A 19,523-nucleotide genomic window follows, 5' to 3' on the forward strand; every position below is an offset into this window, starting at 1 on the left:
CTTTAATGTTTTAAGGATATCCAATCTTATTATTATTATTTCTTTTTTAAATTTATCAAAACTGAAAAATTATTTACACCATACTATTATCTCGCTTTCATTCTACTGTATAAATATAACACATTTATTACTATTAGATAATCTTTTTATTAGATGATTTTATTATATATATATATGTGGCATACACCACACATATATTATATTAGATGTGATATTTGTTTTTAATAATTATGAAATAAATAAAATAATTGTGAGATTAAAGTGTAATATATAACATTTTATTGGAGTAAGAACTTAAGAGCTTATATTATGCAAAAACTTCTGTTAATATGCCACTTGACTCCCATGACTTTAGGTTTAAACTTTTCATGAATACTATTTTGATGGAATAAGTTGGATAATTAATGCAAAGACCACCACCTAATTTCATGCATCTCACATTATGTGGTATATATAACAAATGCACGTGAGCATAGAAAGGAAAAGAAAGGTTGGGACGTACGTAGCAAGAACTGCACCCTTTCATCAGACAAGTTCACGAGTGGTGGAATAAATATCGCATTAAGGCAGCCCTCACCAAACACAACAACAAAGCGTTGGCAACATTAATAGAGGTAGAAAGAAGTTTGTATATAAATACATCATTTATTCTCAAGTAATAAAAGACTCAATACACACCAAAGACATGTAGCTTGATTGATATAACTCTCAATTTTCAAAATGAACGTATGGAGTATATTAAAAAACAAAAAAAAAAATACTCAACTATTTTTATGGTAACTCAAATGACATCCTTCTATGTAGTTTATCAATAAATAGTCTTACAAATAAATTTTTCAATACATAAATTAAAATAATGAAATTAGACTACAAAAGGGAGAAAGATGGGAAAAGGAAAACAGAAGGTGGGCCGGGCAGGCACTAGGCAGGCCATGCAAGTTAGAAACATCGTGGACGGGAAAAAGTATGAAAATTTAATTCGCATATAGTAGCAGTAATTACATTGGCATAGAGTTCAGGGAAAATGTCTGTGCATCTTGGTCAGCAGAAGAGTCCCTGTGATCCCCAAGTAGAATCCACATTCTCAACGCACAACGCATTTCGCAATGGAGCTCCGAGTAGGATCCACATTCTCTTTAGTCATCATCACACAGGCAGTGATCAAGTAGCCAACGATATATATTAAGCTTCTCGATCCATTAACTTCAGAAGAATGACCTGCCAAGATAAGCAAAATAATGCCTCCGATTGCTGAATTTCTCAGTTATCAGTAAAATGCAAGGACTGCAGAAGTTATACCGATAATTCGTGACCATAAGCAAAGTTTTAAAAGAAATGGGTAAAACGGCGAATAAACATGTTTTAGCGAGGTTCAAACAATTTTCATCAAGGCTATTCTGGGTCTCACTTTATTTCAAATGGTCTATATGGGGGACTTACACACACCAGGCGTGTACTTAGCGTAACTCTAAAATGATGCACTTGCTGACTTGCACATGATATCTCATTGAGGGACGTATGCAAAAACACACATTTTCATCTAGCAACTTACGGGACAGGAACGATATGATTTCAGCCCCTGTTGTAGTTCATACGATGAGATTAAAAGCTTCACTGGACGAAATTCCACAGATTGGTTATGCCCTCTGTTGTCTGTAAAACAGATTAATTCACGTTGTTGAAGGTGCTCAAATGCCTGCAGAAGTCAGAGCAAATCACATCAAAGTTATTACAGGAGACATAGGGAGGGAAAAACATAAAATTCTTCATGCACAATCCGCAGAGAGATTCATACCCTTAAGCACACATTCCGGGCATAATAATCAGATGTCTGGAATGTATCATGTATGCTTTTGTACTCTGCCGAGTAGGACAAACATGTAAGTAATGGACAAACTTGGTGATGCAATGGTAATGGAGTGACAACAAATGTTTGTGTGCCTCTCAGAAGTTTACCTGTCATTACAGAGTTGAAGTTGTATAAATTTTGCTCTTTAACTTCCAACCTCTTCATGCATACCAGGATATAAAGTTCCAAAATTGAGCAATCTGCTTGAACAGGTAGTTCGTGCATCAAAAATCATTAATTTAAGCTGGAAGCGAGGGTTAGATCATTGCTTGGCATGCATAAACAGGGATCTATTCAAACATATCATCGTAGAAAAATACATGCCAGCCAGGGAATTATTTGAAGACTTCCTCAATAATTCTTGCACATACATGGATTGATATGCTAAACTTGCATTTAATCGCAAGAAGGATTTAAATATCCTGCCTCAGGAAGATCTAACACCCATAGTAACTTCATTTATTTAAGCAGTAACTAAATAAAATTTGCAAAGCAGTAAAACAGGAGTTAATACAAATAGTGTGCATAAACCATGTAGTGGAGAAGACTCCAAGAACTGAAGGGAATCCAAAAGGAAATGCTCAAAAAAGTATTTTAGTATTATGTAGTAGAACTGCTAGATAGGGGGGGGATAGAGATTTATGAATACCATGCAAGCAGTACATGATTATCAAAGAAAAAGTACTTAAATCTTCCAACCTGTTATACATTCCAGCTTTGGCTGCCTTTGGATATTTGGAAGTGCAGTTTTGAAATTCTCAAGTGCTAGGAACCCAGATCCCAAATCCATATAAGAAACAGCACGGAATCTAGTTCATGGTCTATCAGAAGTAAGTTTGGCCCAGAACGATACATGCTCATATGTAAAATTAAAATTAGTAGACATCCTTTGTTTCTAGATAAATGAAAAACTTACAGAAACCTCAGCAAGTGGTTGACAGTAGCATCGGAATTCATATATGTATAAATAGTTTGTTTGAATTTCTCATCTGCTAACATATTCTATAAAATGTCAAGGATTTCTTAACCAGATATGAGAAAACAGATCTTTCGAGATAAAATTTGCCATCAGCTTCATTGGCAAGACATGAACAACTAATCTGTCTAAAATTATTTTGAACTTCCATCAAAATGATATTTACCTAAAAAGTAGCATAAGAACGGTGATTAGAGGGAATTGAACCTCTTATAACTAACATACATCTCCACGTCTCAAAAAGAAGATATTATATTAAACATCCCAACAACCTTATAAAACCCTTGAGAAGATGATTTTAAACACACCTAGTCATATTTTGTGGCGTAAATGAAAAACGCTTATACTAAATTAAATTTCCATATTGTTATATCATTGAAAGGATACTTGAAGTTTAGCATTAAATTCAACAGCATAGTCACGTGGAAGGGTCGAGTCTAGTGGTAATGATAAAATATGCCCCAATAATCTGCATAGCCAGAACATAGAAAATCAAGACAAAAGCATTTATTACACTTATAATTCTTCATATTTGAGCAGAACCATGGTGGCATCTCTGATTCAAGCAATAAGCTTACTTACCTCTGCAAGTCTTCCTTAGAGGGAGGAAGAAACATTAGCTTTCTATGTGAAAAACGAGATCTTACTCTCTTTTCCAAAAGCTGATCAGCATCCTGCAAGCAAAATTGCCTAATTATTCAAAGCTCCAATGCAGTCTGCAGACGTCTTTTTGCACCAAAACATTTATATGCAGTTTGCATATAACCACAATAGACAAAATTTCAAAATCATTTTACCACTAAATCATTAGGGTCCCAAGACAAGAAGGGTTCCCATGACTTCCTAATTTAAAAATTCATCGTGTGAATAAACCTGAAGATAACAAACAAGACAGGAAGAAAACTCCAAAGCACCATACCAGTCGGCAACTCACACCAATGACAACAGCTTGTGATGTTATTGATTGCATTGCATCTAGCAGACTATAAAGTACTCGTTGTTTTCCCTAAAAAGAACAACAAAAAGTGAAAGTTCAAGTGTCATAATGAGAGAATTCAAACAGAGCAAACACAAATTTTGCATGGGATTTTATACAGCTGATCATTGGTTCAGTCAAACAGAAGACGAAAAAAACAAATATGAAGGTCAAATCCCAAAGCATCAGTACTGAGAAAGGAATTGGTACAAGATGGTGGAATCTTACCTGAGCAAACAGGTCAAACTCATCCAGGACAAAAATAATTGTCTTATGCGCTAATCCACACTCCCTATAGGCCAGAATCACATATTAAAATCATCAAACAAGAGCCACTTTAAAGTTTTATACTCACCTTAACATGGCTATCATAAACTGGGAGTTATCGTCGCAAGTTTATATTTAATCACTAAACAAGAGCCACTTCAAGAAAACTTTTACTCACCTTAACATGGCTATCATAAACTGGGAGTTATCATCAAAAGATGCCTAAAATAACCACATCAAGATCAGGAAATCAGAAGTATTAGTTGTAAGTGCATCAACTGACCTCAAATAAATTATGCATGTTACCATTTTTGAGAACAACAGGTCATGCTCTACACATAACTGTCTGGCAATTTCCTGAAAGATAAACAATCATGTGGGATAAATTTCACAACATTTTATAAAAAATTCTAATGGAAACAAATGCTATAATACAAACATTGATAACAAGTGGTAACATATCAATGCATATGCATATGCACCTGTTCTAATGTTTACAAGTACATGTATTTTGTTATATGGTTTCTTTGTGAGTCTGCATATAAAAACAGTGGGTTAACTTATTATAGATAATCATCCACATGGAATCAATCATTGTTTGTATGCATTAGACACTATGAATTTTAGTCTCTAGACATTAACTTACACCTAAAACTACATACAACTTAATGGCAATCGTCCACATGGATTCAGTCCAGTCTGCTTTGTTATCAAATATGGCATATATATTGAGCAAACCATTGCTCTTGCATGTTAGCTTCTGCCTAAAACTCCATACAACTTCTGTACAAACAGTTTGTCTACCATCAAGACAAACAACTAACTCAGAAATTATTATCTCAATGCACTGGCTACATTCGGTCCATCATTTCCTCTGATACATCAACGCAAGAATTTAAGCTGCAAGATATGGATCTGTAGTACAATTGCGACATGTGTCACAGCAATGTTCTACCACTTAAGTTGAACTATGAGCAGTGTCTTTCTTCTTTGTAGCACACAATTTGATTCTTGTTTTCAAAATTCTTCATCAACTTCTCAAGTATCAACGATCACATTTTCTTATGTATTGTGATTTAGACTCATAGCTCAACCAGCATATTTAGTTAGTTGGCAGTATGAATTTACGGTATAATAATATTATGTGATTAGGCAATATGACATGAAACTCCATGTTATTGAAACTAAATATGAGAGCATGCAGTAGAGGAGGGAAATTTTATGGAATATCATACCTTAAAAGCGCAGTTGTCATCACTGTGCAAAAGCCCACTCAACCTGATCTGCACAAAATAGTTGCATGAGAAAAGATGTTTGCCACTGGGAATATCTGTGGCAAACATTTTTCCTTGTTTGACAAAAGGTTTGACTTAACCAGAATGGCAACTTGAATTCACAAGGCTTGAGATTTGACACCACAGATGTGAGAGACAAGAGTCTGAATTTTTACTGAAAGTTGCTATGGAGTTTTTACATTACAAACAAAGGCCGATTTAGAGAACTCATAATACCTATTTTATGAGGAAAAATGTTTGTAGAACATTCCTAATTAATATCCTACAACATAAAAACTGATTTTTTCAAAAATGTTACAAAAGCAACTCACAAACAAGGAAATGATTACCAATTCTACAAAATCCCAAATAAAATGCAAGACGTCTTCCGTCTTCTTTTCTTTGGTTGGGGGGGGGGGGGGGGGGGGGGGGGGGGGGGTTATTGTAGCCATAACATAGATGAAACGGTGTATCACCAGACCATCGTAGTGAAATCAAGAGGCTCCAGTTAAAAAAATTGTTGATGCATTTGGTTGCCAAACTGGAAATATCATCCACAAATTTAAATTTAAACCATTTGTTTTTTTTCCTAAAAAAATGATGTAAATAGCAGCTTGAATGGGGTCGGTGTGGTAGGTTTCTACTAGCGGGTACATTTATGGATGCCATTTTATGAGTGCTCCAATTCGAGAAGGTGGATTAACATTTTTTAGGCAAATCCATCAATGGATTGCCTAAATGCACCTCAAATATATATCTTCATTGAAATTCTAAAGCACCTTTATGCAATTTATCATTTCCTTTCCTCAGTTACCTCAACGAATAAAAAAAAAAAAAATTGCTTTAAAGAGACACTAATATACAAGATATGGGTTCATCTAAAAAAATCATTTCAGATGCCCCGATTCAAAAGAATAAAAAGTCGAGTCCTTACAACTGAAATCATATCAGGATATTCCAGCAACAAGTCTTTGAGAACAAGCTCCAACACCTAACACCACGAGAGAGAGAGAATACAAATGGTAATTAAAGAAATCAACTTGCGAAATTCCAATAGAGTTTAAGAAAAGAGAAGCTCCAACCGCGATTTTCCCAGAACCACGGGGACCGAGAAGCAGGATCGAGTTATTGCATGCATCAGTGACCGAACTCGATATAATGAACTTCAATTTACTACAAAAAGGAAATAGAATCGGTTTTTTAAAAACCTTGGGAAACCAAGCAAAATTGCAAACAAGTGTTGTTCTTCATTATTTTTAGTTAAACAAATTATTTTGATGACAGGAATTTCCCCAAAGTCGTAATGATCAATTGGGCCACAATTATTTAATATCTCCAATCAACTAATCTCTCTTTAAAAACGTTTTCTGGGGATCCAAACAGAGGGACAAGAAAATCAAATAGACAGAGAGTCGCACCTGTAGTTGCTCTCTGGAGAATCGGAAAGAGGCTTGAATACGAACGTAGGGTCACAGAGCCTGCCCCGGAGGAGATTTAGAGCTTCCTTCGCCGCCTTCTCTCTTCCCATAGTCGAAAACTCTGTGAAACCCAGACGACAATAAAATTGGCGGGAAAGGAAGTATAAATATTTCGCAGGGCAGCCAGCGCATATATACTCGCTCAACCGGGTATGCGGGCCGGTTTATGACATTTCATGGGCTCCGGGTGGAACCAAAATCGAGCCGGGTGATGACTCAAAAATGGGCTGGAGCCTAGTCTATATACACCAAAGGCCCAAAATAGCAACAATCTACAAGTCCGGCTAATTGCGCTGCAGTCAGAAAATTCAGAAATATCGGCGTAACACAAGTGTACCATAAGAACCAATCGTTCAAAATCGCCAGAGAGTGAGAGAGAGAGAGAGAGAGATATGGCATTGGGGAGCACGAGCACGGCTCTGGTCCCTCATTTGCAGCTCCAAGGTTGTTGTTTCTTCAAGCGCCTAGCTTCTCTACCGGTCGACAGAACCTCGACGAGAGCAAGGTTGGGACTCAAAATCGGTGCTTCGCAGAGACGACTCCGCCACCGGGGGAGTTTTACGAACGTCTTCTGCTTTGCCGTAGATGACGGCCTGAGAGATAAGCAGCCAGATTTGGGCGTTAGTGCTGGCTCCGCCGTCGAGGATAGGCCCGGTAAGCACCCAAAAACCCCAGGATGAATTTCGTGTGAGATTGATCTGATTTGTGTATTTTGCTTAATCTAGATGTGGCTGATAGTTCGAAAGAAGAAATATTTGTGGAGAAATTGGACCAAGATGGTGAGCGGGGTGCACTATACGAGTTTCTTTATCCCGGCAAAGAGCTTCTACCGGATGATAAAGAAATGACTATATTCGATCATCTGGAAGAGTTGCGCCAGAGGATATTCGTGTCGGTTTTGGCAGTTGGGGCTGCTATTTTGGGTTGCTTTGCGTTTTCGAAAGAACTGATAATTGTTCTTGAAGCTCCTGTCAAAACCCAGGGTGTGCGGTTCCTGCAGCTAGCTCCTGGTGAATTTTTCTTTACAACTCTAAAGGTTAGTTCAATAATACACTTAACTATGTTTTTAATTTTAGGTTATGTACTGATCCTAATTTAGTTGATTTAGAAACAAATTAATCTGCTATAAAGACCGTGATCGTTCTTCTAATGGTGTGCTGCAGGTATCAGGATACTGTGGCCTTCTGTTAGGAAGCCCTATCATTCTGTATGAGATTATAGCCTTTGTTCTTCCAGGTTTGACTAAAGCAGAGAGAGGGTTTCTGGGGCCGATTGTATTTGGCTCCTCGGTGCTTTTCTATGCTGGTATCGTCTTCTCCTACTTGGTACTGACACCAGCCGCCCTAAACTTCTTTGTTAGCTATGCGGAAGGGGCTGTGGAATCAATATGGTCCATTGATCAATACTTCGAGTTTGTGCTTGTGCTCATGTTCAGCACCGGCTTGTCATTCCAGGTAAAGGTTTTCAAGAGTGGGAAACTTGTTTAAATTTTATTTCTTTTCTTTTTCCTTGTGTAAGAGTTTTTTCTCTTCTTGGCCTGGAAATAAGACTATGGTTTACGTATAAAAAGAAAATATGAGATTATGGTTGAAATTTGAATGACTCTCTTTGTACTGAAAGAAAAGCTCTTAAAATTCAAATCACCATCTGAGATGAGAGTTTTCTTTTTCTTTTTTGGAGATGTGAAATGAGTGCAATTCATTGACTCACGATGCATAGTAAAAACGCAAACAATTGATGCTCAGGTCTATATTTTTGGCGAAGTTGGTATACAATTTTATCTTTCATTTAGAAGATCTGCAGTTAAATACTGGACAAATAGATGATAAATCTTCACTGCCCTAGTTCATTACAAGTCCATATATTTAAAACTGAGTTAGAAATTGCATTCGAGGGATTAAATTCTCATCGTATTCTGCAGGTTCCAGTAATACAAATTCTACTTGGACAAGTTGGTCTAGTATCGGGAGATCAAATGTTGTCAATTTGGAGATACGTAGTGGTTGGTGCAGTTGTAGCTGCCGCTGTGCTTACACCCTCGACTGACCCTCTTACTCAAATGCTTCTGGCAGCACCCCTACTGGGTCTTTACTTGGGCGGCGCTTGGTTTGTTAAGCTTACGGGGAGGTGAACCGCGACGACTTGAAAGCACACGACATGCTCTCAATGGCATGCGTGCATTTAAGTGGCATGGATCCTGTATATTCAAAAATATAATGTCATATATAGACGAGGAACAGAGGATGAATCTCCTAAACGAATTTTCAAATCGTTTTGTTCTTATCATTGTAAAAGTTCTCCATTAGAAATACAGTAGTTATTAAATTTACGTGGTACCCAATGGATTGATTTTTGCAACAGATTAGTACCCAAAAATCATATTAATAAGAAATAGTGTGAGAGAGTTTGATTATTATCCAAATAATCCCTCTAAAGCACAAAACAGACATCAATGTCCTTACAAATTCCAAAAATAAGAGTTTATCCGTAATTACAATATACCACAGTACGAATAAATATCTGGATCCTAGTTGCTCAATGTGACATCCTGCAGTTTTGCTTCCAGATCAGAAGTACCAGAGCAACCTAGTTCATATTCGAATAGTCTCAGTGAATTCCTCAAACCATCGCATGCCTGAAGAAAAGCTTGTGAAGTTCCCTTCACACTTTCTAGCTCTACCAGCAAATCATCAATAATGCTCGAGATTTTCTCTAAAGAAGCCTTCATCGCTGGAACCTCTTGAGGTGGGTAAAGACAAGCTCCGAGCTCATCAATCTGTGCTCCAATTCCTTGACAGAGCTTCAACAATTTCTCCAAACAATCAACAAATTCAGTGTTGTTTGGGTTTTCCATCTTAAGCAAACCTGTGATCGTGCGGATAAGTTCCTTGATAACTGCAAGCGTATCAGACACAACTCCAATTGCTGATTGGGCAATTTTCATCTCTCCAGGCAACAAGTCATTGCCTAGATCATCCTCACATGAGTTATCATCATCATCTTGCGGGTCACTATCTGCTTTGTTAGAAGCCTCATCATATATTTCATCCGATTGGTCAGAGGAACCGGACTTGAGCTCCTTCATCTCCCGAAGAACATCCTTCAGAGAAACTGCAACTTGTGTCATAGCCCTCCCTATTGCTGTGATATTTGTGGAGGGGGTCTTCTTAAGAGCAGTGCAAGCTTCCCATACCGCACCAACTAACTGTGGGATTGAGAGTTTTTGGACATTATTGCGTGATCCTGCTAGTGTCCAGCCAAAATAAATAAATAGATAAGAAAACAATGAATTAATATGCTGGGATGGGCATTTATTAGCATGATGGTAAAAATAACATGCCCATTATATAAGAAAAATGTTTTAGCCACAAAAAGATCTTACAAAAGTAAAACGCACAAACTGACGTAGCTTGATATCGTACGTTAGATCGTAAAATTACTTTTATTGTAAAGTAAATCTAACGTATCATATGAAGCCATATCAGCTTGTAAGTTTACTTTTGTGGGATCTCGTATTGCATAATGGGAGCCCAAGAGTTGAATATGCTATACAAGAACACGAGCCTAAGAAAGGAAAAAACTTCAATTGGTTGTTTTTCATGAAAAAAAGTATCAACTGCCAAGAATAATATATTACAGTTTGATATCAACTTTGTGAGCCAAACATGAGGCATACTAGTCAAAAAAATGAGTTGCGCGACTCTTCTTATGCCTCCTCACTCTTACAGGCAAGAATTTCTAATTAGATCTAGGACAGCCTCTAATTACATGAGTAAAGGCCAGTCTTAGGGGGAGAAAAGGAGCTGCTACACTCTTAAATTATAATGATGGCCTAAACTCTCAAGCATAACATATATCTATCAATAATGAAATCAATAAACAAGTTAAAAGGTATATTAACTGCACAACTATATGTTATTCTAATCTTTTAAAACTTCATGGCATGGGTTGAACCCATTGGCTTCCCGATAGCTGGGATTTTAATTCTTTTCCTTTTATAAGGACCCATAATCATCACCCAGTCTCAAATTTCAATCACTCTAAGTCGACTATGTAAGCCCACACACTAGATCTGCTCCCTATTAATATTCCTTAACAACAAGGTGTGTATAGCTGCAGCAATAATGTAAAGACATGTAATGATCTCCAGAGACTGGATGGATTTAAGTCCAGACATTCCACCAGGTGTACTGGACCATTTGTGCGCACACATGCATTTATTGAGAGAGAGAGAGAGAGAGAGAGATTACCATATGAAGAGACAGATTCCATCAACAATTTAAAACTGCAATCAACAACTTGCTTCACTGATGCGTGTATACTGGAAGAGAGAGTATGCCCTGCACCCACCATACTTCCATGGGAAAGCAGAAGGAAACCTTGTAGTGTATTGAAGTATGCTGACATGTTCTCCTCAAGTGCTTTTACATCCGGCATTTCTCCAGTCCAAAGCATTCCAGCTGCATAAAGAACAAAATAAATAGAGTCATTATTACACATGGGAAAAAAAAGTAGCAGTATCAGGTGTCAATCGTTCCCTCTATAAAAGGACTTGTCAAGAAATTGTTCCCGCTATCAAAGGATATATAGAATACAAACTCGTAGAGATGGATATGAAATATCCTCTTTATAATTGGAAAGGATGCAGGTGTCTAGTCAGATCTATCTCAACAGCTTTACCTCTACATCATTTTGCTTATGAAAATAGAGGTTTCGAAAGAAAAAACATATTAAAGGTAAGAAGAAAAAAAATGACAACCAACAAGAACATTCTAGATGTCATTCTATTACAATAGCAAGATGGTCAAGTGAGTTTATATCCGCGGTACTTCCCAACTAAATATCTCTCTGCTATTGATTTATCTATTAAAACTACAAGACAACCAAAAACTTTTGAAATTGTCATATTTTGATACTGAGATCAGTAATGGTCATGGATCTTTTGATTACTTTAGGTAGGACCAATCTGCTTCAGGAACCATTTGATTAATGACATAGGTATTGGAAGATTCATTCAATTTCTTTACTGAAATGATATCTTTATCATTTCAAGATTCGTGCAAGGCTCCTTGATTGATATCTTTATCAAGATGAAGGTATCAGTTAACTTTTTTTTTTTGATGAGTATGAAGTTACAAACTTCTTAGCTCGAAGGTATCAGTTAACTAATGCAAGAAAGTTATCAGATTACTCTCCAAAATCCCCCAGATGTTTTTTCAGGTTCCTCACAAAGCTGATACATAACTACTACTTCACATGAATCGCAGTTGATATAGTTCAGCGAGTTGGAATTAAGACATCATGGGACCAACTATTATACACCAACTTGAAAGTGTCAGTCTGGCCGAAAGGCAGGTAAATGAGACATAACAAAAAGGATAAATTCAATATGTCTCATTTGCACAGAAACAGCTTTTAACACCCAAATAAACAATGCAGAATTCGTTTTTAACCTTAACAAAGTATTTGTCTGCAATTGACTCAATGATCCTTTAACAGTTACAAAAATATCTGTTGACAGCTTTCCTCTACACTCTTCACACCACAAACAATTCATTGATGATTTACCATAATTTTTTATTTTTACTCCTTAACAAATCCCAACTTTCAACTTGGCATTTTCAATTATTGTAGGTAAAAAAAAAAAAAAAAAAAAAATAATGAAAAGGTCCTTAAACGGTATCCCACATCAACATTGAACTCATTATGAATAAACACCTAAAATTACTTAAAAATAAAGTAGAAGACAGTTGTGGGTACATTCTGAAACACGCTGAAGAATTAATTCACAACTAGCACATGAACTTCGCATATGAATATTGAATCAGATCGTAAACAATCAAGCTGAAAACTGAAAATATAAGTTCTTTTTCTGGGAAACTCCTAGCCCATATTCTTGAAAACATGTAAGGTAGGCCCCGTTCACCAAAATCACGAGGAAGCACAGTAATCTCAAACACTGATGAAGCAGATAGCAGAAACTAGAAAGTTGTGGGACAAGGAGAGGTAAATGAGAAGACAGAAGAATACCCATCGTGGCTTGTTTGGAGACTTGGTCGCCTATCTTTATAACCTCCTCCCAGCTCACTTTCTCAAGAGAAGAAGCCGGGCTTTGATCCAACACCTACACAAATAGTCCACGACAAACAGACCCACATCATCATCATACACCCAACGAATCTAACATCATCAATACAAACACAGAAACGCAAATATATGCAAAGGGTGTGAATAACAGTAAACCTGGAAGGTCTCGTGTATGGTATTGAGGTGAAAATTCAGGGTTTGCTTCAGTCGCTCTTTCTCCGCTTTGCCCATCTCTTTCTGTCGAGCAATTGCTGCTGTGTTGAGAGTCTTGAGACGCAGAGAGAGCGAGGGAAGGGTTTTCTGGGTTTCTAGGAACAATGAACGACGTCGGATTATGATGGCCGAGCGGCTCGGTAATATTACAGATAGTCGCCACTAGGCCGTTATGTTGTCGAAGTGATGGATTCGCCGTAACAGGTATTTCACATTGTTGCGACCGGATTTCGTTACAAAATATACCTTTTAACGCGATTCAAATATCAAAAGAGAATAAACTTGCCACGAATTGTTTTGTGGTATTTTTTTTTTCCAATTTCATGAAAACTTCCATAAGTCATATTTATACTTTTGGTTGTCTCTTGAATCGATCCTTTTAGATTCCGTTTAGCAACACAAATGTTTTCAAATATTTTTATATATTTTCTTCTCAAATATCACTCAAATACAAAATATTCATTTTAAATTGATTCAAATATCAAAAGAAAATAAACTTGCCACGAGTTGTTTGGTGGTATTTTTTTTCCAATTTCATGAAAACTTCATAAGTTATTGTTATACTTTTGGTTCTCTTAAATCAATTATTTTATACTCCGTTTGGCAACACAATTGTTGTCAAGTGTTTTCATATATTTCTTTTTCAAATACCACTCAAACTCAAAACACTTTCAATTTAAAATCTTCAATTTTTTCTTCTAAGTATTACAACTTTTCCAAACTCTCAAACAAAACACAAAAATAATACTAATTTTTTAAATTTTAAAACAAAAATTATATTCAAACAATTTTTTTACTTTAATAATATTTTTATTTAACTTTTTCTCTCTCAATTCCTAAAATCAAATCAAACATCTTAACTCAAACTATTTCATTATTATTCACAAATATACTGAGATATTTTAAGTATCCAAACGAGCCCTTAAAATAGATCCTGTAAATTGTTTTCCAAATCTCAAATTTCTAAAAGACTATTGGGAATAAGAAATTTTGGGTACTCCGTCCTAGTCTTCTTTTTATTATTAATATTATAATTTTGCAATAATTAGTAGCAGCACCATAAGTGGAGTAAAATTGATCTCTCTATTTTATACAAATAATAACAAAAATAAAACAGACAATAAGAAAGATATGGCTCATCGTCATGTTGTTTAATCTTTGCTGCCATGACAACCCTCATATGGTGATGGCAATTTGGCTTGCTATTATACATCTTCCATTCTCTCCTACACAAACACAAGCCAAAATGGCAGACGCTTTATGCAAAACCTTGAGAGCAAATTACAGAAGTGTAGGTGTCAATGAAATGAGTAAGAATCTTCTGATTTCATTAGTTTTTGAAAAATGGTTTCAGCTTATAACTATGACATAAGATAATTTAGCTCATAAAAGTGGGTTGTATTAATCTATTTTCTGCTGAAGATTTCCCCTCAAATATTCTCTCCCTTGCCTTGCTTGCCTGCAATGTCAAGACAACCCAGTAAAGACCACATATTTTCGCAAAATCTATCAGAACATGAGAATTTAAGATACCAGATTGTCCAAACATTATATTATGAATTTTTACTAGAATCATTTTGAATGCATTTTAAAAGACATCTCACAAAAATAAACTCATCAGCTCACAAATTGATGTGACTTGTTATAATATATTTTATAAAACTAGATCTAAGAATCACATTTAGCACCATCAATCTTGAGCTCTACTTTTGTGAAATCTGAAACCCAGAATCAACTTTCTTTCTCTCTCGCTTCCAGCTTTTTGGCAACCAAAAAGGATGGTTACACTGAAGAGATTACCTGTTTTCCCCAGTCTGTACAACTTGTTATGACAAAGAGGAGAAATGCTTGCACAAAAGCTCCAACTAGTGTTCCAATCCAAAGGCCTTTTCCTCTCAACTGCACCCAGAAACCCAATAGAACTCCAACTGGAAGTCCACAGAGATAGTATGCCCCTAGGTTGACATAAGCACCCAGGTCCTGCCACCCACATCCCCTAGCAATACCTGATGTCATGGAACAGTAGATTGAGCTACTCAAACTTCCATGTTTTGCAATGTAATTTCGCATTGACAAGAGGGAAGAAAAACATTAACCTGAAAGGACTCCATGTAAGTCGTCCAGTATAACCGACAGACATACCAGAGGAGCCATGGCTGTGACATAATCTACAACCTCCTTCTCATTGCTGAAAACGTAACCAAAGGCATGGCGGCTGGCATAAAGGACCGAGCTTACCATGAGTGCCTCTGTGACTGTAATAAGCATCACAACAGTGACAGCTAGGCGTGCTGCTTGTGGATTCCCAGCTCCTATTTCATTTGAAACTCTAGTGCTATATTCCCACCCAAAAAAAAGAAGAAGATTATTATATGAATTGAAGTGGAGTTACGTACAAATTTCTATGATATAGGCACATATATGAATGTGAATTGATGCAAACCTTGCTGCTGCCCCTAGTCCATCTGGTATCATATAGAGTGTTGAGATGGTTGCCAAACTGTTAAGAAAAGTAAAAAACTAGGTAAGTTCAGCTTTGAGGAACTGATCTCATAGCCTATGACGTTCTTAATTTAAATGGACGTTAAATTAAATCTTGAAGTTATCATATCCAATTCTAAATCTGAAAGACCAATAGCAACTTACCACACAGACAGGACTGATGTTTCCAGCTTTGGATTTGGTAAAAACCCAGACAGTAGGATAAGCAGCTCAAATGACCACCATTCAAGGCTATGAATAACCAACATGAGAAAACATATGAGTAAAAAATAATGTCCTTCCACAACTGATAAAGAGTAGCAAAAAAATTACCAAATCATTACAGCAGAAGGGATGGCAAAACGGAAGAACTCTCCAATTCCTTTGAACATCTGCATTGAAATTGGGACCCTGGTTTTTTCACAGGCACTACTGTACTTCATGTACAATCCGAGTAGAATTACATTCAACCAATATGACATACCAATAGCTACCGATCCTCCAAGATGTTCTAGTCTAGACCTGAATACCAAAACCCAACAGAGAGGTACATGGAAACAAAGAGTGACACAAGAGCTTACTAGCATAGGAATTATCAAGCTTTGCGTCTGAAAGTATCGAACAAGAGCTTGAAGAGTTGCATAAGCAAAGAGAGCAGGAATGAGCCACATTATGAATTTTCCAGCTTCATGTGAAATTAAAGGGTCTTGGCCCATGAAGACTAGTATTTTTCCCATACAAATCCACAAAAGAGACAGAGGGAGACAAACCAAAAATAGAGAGAAAATAGCAGTGTAAGTTTGATTTCCTAGTTTTTTATATTGTCGAGCTCCATAAGCTTGCCCACATATAGTTTCCAGTGCACTTGACATTCCAAACTGTTCATCATGTGAAAGTTACAAAAAATCAGCCAGTTGTTAGCATATTCAGTTAACTTCCAAAGTCCAAACTAAATATACCAGACAGAGACTAAACGTTGAAAAAAAATGGTCTTTGGCTCAACTCAATCATGGCTTCAACCATTCATCTCGAATGCCAATGGAAGTGCAAAGTGTTCAAACTTCTATGAATGCATATGGCCACCTGAAAGATACCCAAGTTTTTGAAGATTTTATGATGGGAAATGTGAATAAAACAGAAGCCAGCTCCACTCAAAATTGTGTCTCCCCTCCTCTTCTTTCATCCCCCAGTAGTAAGCTATTTCTTAATCAAGAGCCAGTTATGATTTGAAACCTATAATAAATACCCAAGTATTAATGCTCATCATTGTTATACTAGTATTTTTCTTCTTTGTTTATAATTATTATAATATTTTTCAATACAACCTATTGAAGAGTGGGTTTCTTTTTTCCTATAGATTCCAGGTTGGATAAAATTGAAGGAATTTAATCCTTGTGTTAGCTTGGACAGCTTCACATTTCAGGATCCCACCACTCAAAACCATCAATAAAAACCTTACTAGCTAGTGGGACTGGAGTAGGATTATTTCGCATCTCTAGCTGAGTTATCCACAGATAGCTTCTTGTGATTGATTTACTTTTCCCCTCCTAAAACAATCTTCACAGTTGCTCATTGACGTGATTGGTGCATTGTAATTAGATTAATTACTGGCCAAAACAGATGGCTAAACGTATTTCAGTGGACAAACTATCGATTAGTTTTTCAATATATCTAATATCTCTATGTTTCCTAACGGTAAATATCACTTAATTAGTAATATCTTAGAGTTGTAAACTAATTAGAACTAAACAACATGAAGGCAACCGTGAGTAGATTGGAAACGTTGAGTTCTTATCAAGAACCTACTAAGGTCCCGTTTGTATGTTGAGCTGAGTTGAGTTCTTTGTTAATAGTAGTGAGTTGAAATGGTCGATTGAGTTTTGTAGAGCTTACCTAAGATGAGTTTAGATATATTTATAGGAAGTTGAAAAAGGTTGTGAGTCTCACGTGTAACTAAATTTTGAGTTGAGATGGGTTTAGTGATTTGAGAGTTGGGTATTCAAATGTTAGACTCAATTTAAAATTAGACTAAACTGAGTCCGTCCAAATTCCAAACGGGCCTAAGAGGGTAAAAAAAAGAGGAAAAAAAACTGAGTTACAAGACAAAGCCAACCGATAACATCCTTTGATTCCTTCGTTACTTTGCAATAAAAAATTTTATTCATCATCTCCACACACCATATACCCCACACCATATTTTTTTATTTTTTTTACATTTTTCTCTTACCAAATGTGTGATATATGGATGATGAGTAGAATAATTTAATAAATGTAAAAATAAAAAAATAGAAAAAAGTGTGGTGTGTGAAGATGATGAGTAGTAATGCAAAGGCAATTTCAAAATTCCAAATGAAACCATATTTCTGAAGTTCAGGTCCACCTTTGTGCACAGTGATAAACCATATTATCTGATAATAATATGATCTCTAAGGTTCCAGTTACAAAGGTTATAGAACATAGCATGATAAAAAATAAAAAATAAAAAATAAAAAAGATTTGAGATAAAAATATAGGATCAAAAGAAGAAGACATACAACAGGACTGAAGCCAGAGACGGCAGCGAGAGAGATGGCAACGGCAGTGCTAGAGAGACAGAGCTCGCCAAGGTGACCAACCATCATAATTGAAATAATCTGCAAAAAATATTGCGATAAATTCACGGCCACCAGAGGCCCTGCTAAGTAACCCATCCTTTTCGCCTCTTGAGCAAACGCATCCCATGATACGCCTAAACAACCCTCTCTCTTCCGATCTTCTCTCTCTTTTACTAACAAGCTTTTCTCCATTTTTATGTGTCTTCTCATACCCTGATCACGTGAAGATGTTAAAGATGAAAAGAGACGTCTATAATTTTTTTTTGGGCATTTCCTGGTGTTGCTTGTTTTTATTATGGAGAGATTTGTACATGTGAATGGGACGATGTGGGATTAGATGGAATGAAAATTAAAAGTTATATTAAGTATTATTAAAATATTATTTTTTAATATTATTTTTATTTTAATATTTAAAAATTTTTAATTATTTATTATATTTTATATAAGAATTTAAGAAAGTTATAATGATTAGATAATATGAGTTAAAAGATTGGCCCCATTTAGATAGTAAAAGTGTTTTATCGTATCTCATCATTATAATTTTCTTAAATTCTCACATAAAATATAATAAATAATTCAATTTTTTTAAATTATAAAATAATAATAATATTAAAAAAATAATATTTTATTTGGCTAAGTTACTGTATACCCATATATTTGGTGAGTTACTGTAATTAATGTCTAAATTTATATAGACATACCTAATTCAATATGAGGTATTTTAAGGTCCCGTTTGGATTGATAAGTGATTTCAATTCATCTCATCTAATTATTATAATTTTTTTAAAATTTCTATACAAAATATAATTATAAATAATTTAATTTTTTCAAATTTTAAAATAATAATATATTAAAAAATAATATTATAATAATATTTTATTCAACTCATCTCATTTCATTTCTCAATCTAAACCGAAACTAAATGTCTTGTTAACTAAATTTGGTTAACAAAAATGCTTCTAACAAGTGTTTCCTACAAAGCCCAATTATCGGAGACCAATGGAGGCTCGCCACGTAAGGGTACATGTAAAACCAACGTAAGGCACGCAGTAGGGGATCTTGAATTGAGATCTCCCTGACACCCCCTCTCTCTGATCTCACTTTTTCTCGAGAAATTGAAATCCCTAGCCCCTCTCTCTCTCCTTCCGTCTCTCTCATTCCCTCCCGTGACCTGAAGACTTGCAACTTTACCTATCGAAATCTGAAAGTAAAATGGTTTACTCTCACTATCCAATATCAAAATTGAAATCCTTAGCCCGATATCACGTTTACGTCTATGATTAACTCAAAATCACTCTCCAGCCTGCACTTTTCCATTTTATGAGACT

At 35.9% G+C, this 19,523-nt stretch overlaps 4 protein-coding genes across 5 annotated transcripts; 1 reads left to right on the forward strand and 3 right to left on the reverse strand.

Moving 5' to 3' along the window:
* Positions 1-793: 793 nt before the first annotated feature.
* On the reverse strand, positions 794-6,931 carry LOC121254108 (origin of replication complex subunit 4). Its single transcript, XM_041154071.1, has 16 exons — positions 6,761-6,931; positions 6,425-6,515; positions 6,277-6,333; positions 5,304-5,351; positions 4,375-4,425; positions 4,247-4,290; positions 4,030-4,093; positions 3,745-3,831; positions 3,408-3,499; positions 3,213-3,294; positions 2,766-2,851; positions 2,549-2,658; positions 1,957-2,049; positions 1,796-1,860; positions 1,553-1,696; positions 794-1,218 (listed from the first exon to the last, which is right to left on the reverse strand). The coding sequence occupies exons 1-16, from the start codon at positions 6,868-6,870 to the stop codon at positions 1,183-1,185; spliced, it is 1,260 nt and encodes a 419-aa protein (XP_041010005.1). The 5' UTR covers positions 6,871-6,931; the 3' UTR covers positions 794-1,182.
* Positions 6,932-7,122: 191 nt separating this feature from the next.
* LOC121254110 (sec-independent protein translocase protein TATC, chloroplastic) lies at positions 7,123-9,145 on the forward strand. The gene is made up of 4 exons (XM_041154074.1): positions 7,123-7,474; positions 7,546-7,856; positions 7,984-8,274; positions 8,742-9,145. The coding sequence occupies exons 1-4, from the start codon at positions 7,213-7,215 to the stop codon at positions 8,949-8,951; spliced, it is 1,074 nt and encodes a 357-aa protein (XP_041010008.1). The 5' UTR covers positions 7,123-7,212; the 3' UTR covers positions 8,952-9,145.
* A 108-nt stretch (positions 9,146-9,253) lies between these two features.
* Positions 9,254-13,303, reverse strand: LOC121254109. 2 transcript variants are annotated; one of them, XM_041154072.1, is made up of 4 exons: positions 13,064-13,303; positions 12,851-12,944; positions 11,071-11,280; positions 9,254-10,066 (listed from the first exon to the last, which is right to left on the reverse strand). In XM_041154072.1, exons 1-4 carry the CDS (start codon positions 13,136-13,138, stop codon positions 9,348-9,350), a joined length of 1,098 nt encoding a protein of 365 aa, XP_041010006.1. In that variant the 5' UTR covers positions 13,139-13,303; the 3' UTR covers positions 9,254-9,347. The 2 variants fall into 2 exon arrangements, with proteins under 2 accessions (XP_041010006.1, XP_041010007.1); XM_041154073.1 differs by having other exon boundaries at positions 9,254-10,063; positions 13,064-13,291.
* Positions 13,304-14,186: 883 nt separating this feature from the next.
* On the reverse strand, positions 14,187-18,462 carry LOC121254106 (protein DETOXIFICATION 14-like). The gene is made up of 7 exons (XM_041154070.1): positions 18,136-18,462; positions 15,935-16,479; positions 15,767-15,853; positions 15,564-15,620; positions 15,217-15,455; positions 14,921-15,126; positions 14,187-14,579 (listed from the first exon to the last, which is right to left on the reverse strand). Exons 1-7 carry the CDS (start codon positions 18,403-18,405, stop codon positions 14,499-14,501), a joined length of 1,485 nt encoding a protein of 494 aa, XP_041010004.1. The 5' UTR covers positions 18,406-18,462; the 3' UTR covers positions 14,187-14,498.
* Between the last annotated feature and the right edge of the window lie 1,061 nt (positions 18,463-19,523).

The sequence above is a fragment of the Juglans microcarpa x Juglans regia genome, chromosome 3D (genome assembly GCF_004785595.1).
Source record: "Juglans microcarpa x Juglans regia isolate MS1-56 chromosome 3D, Jm3101_v1.0, whole genome shotgun sequence".
Lineage (NCBI taxonomy): Eukaryota > Viridiplantae > Streptophyta > Magnoliopsida > Fagales > Juglandaceae > Juglans > Juglans microcarpa x Juglans regia.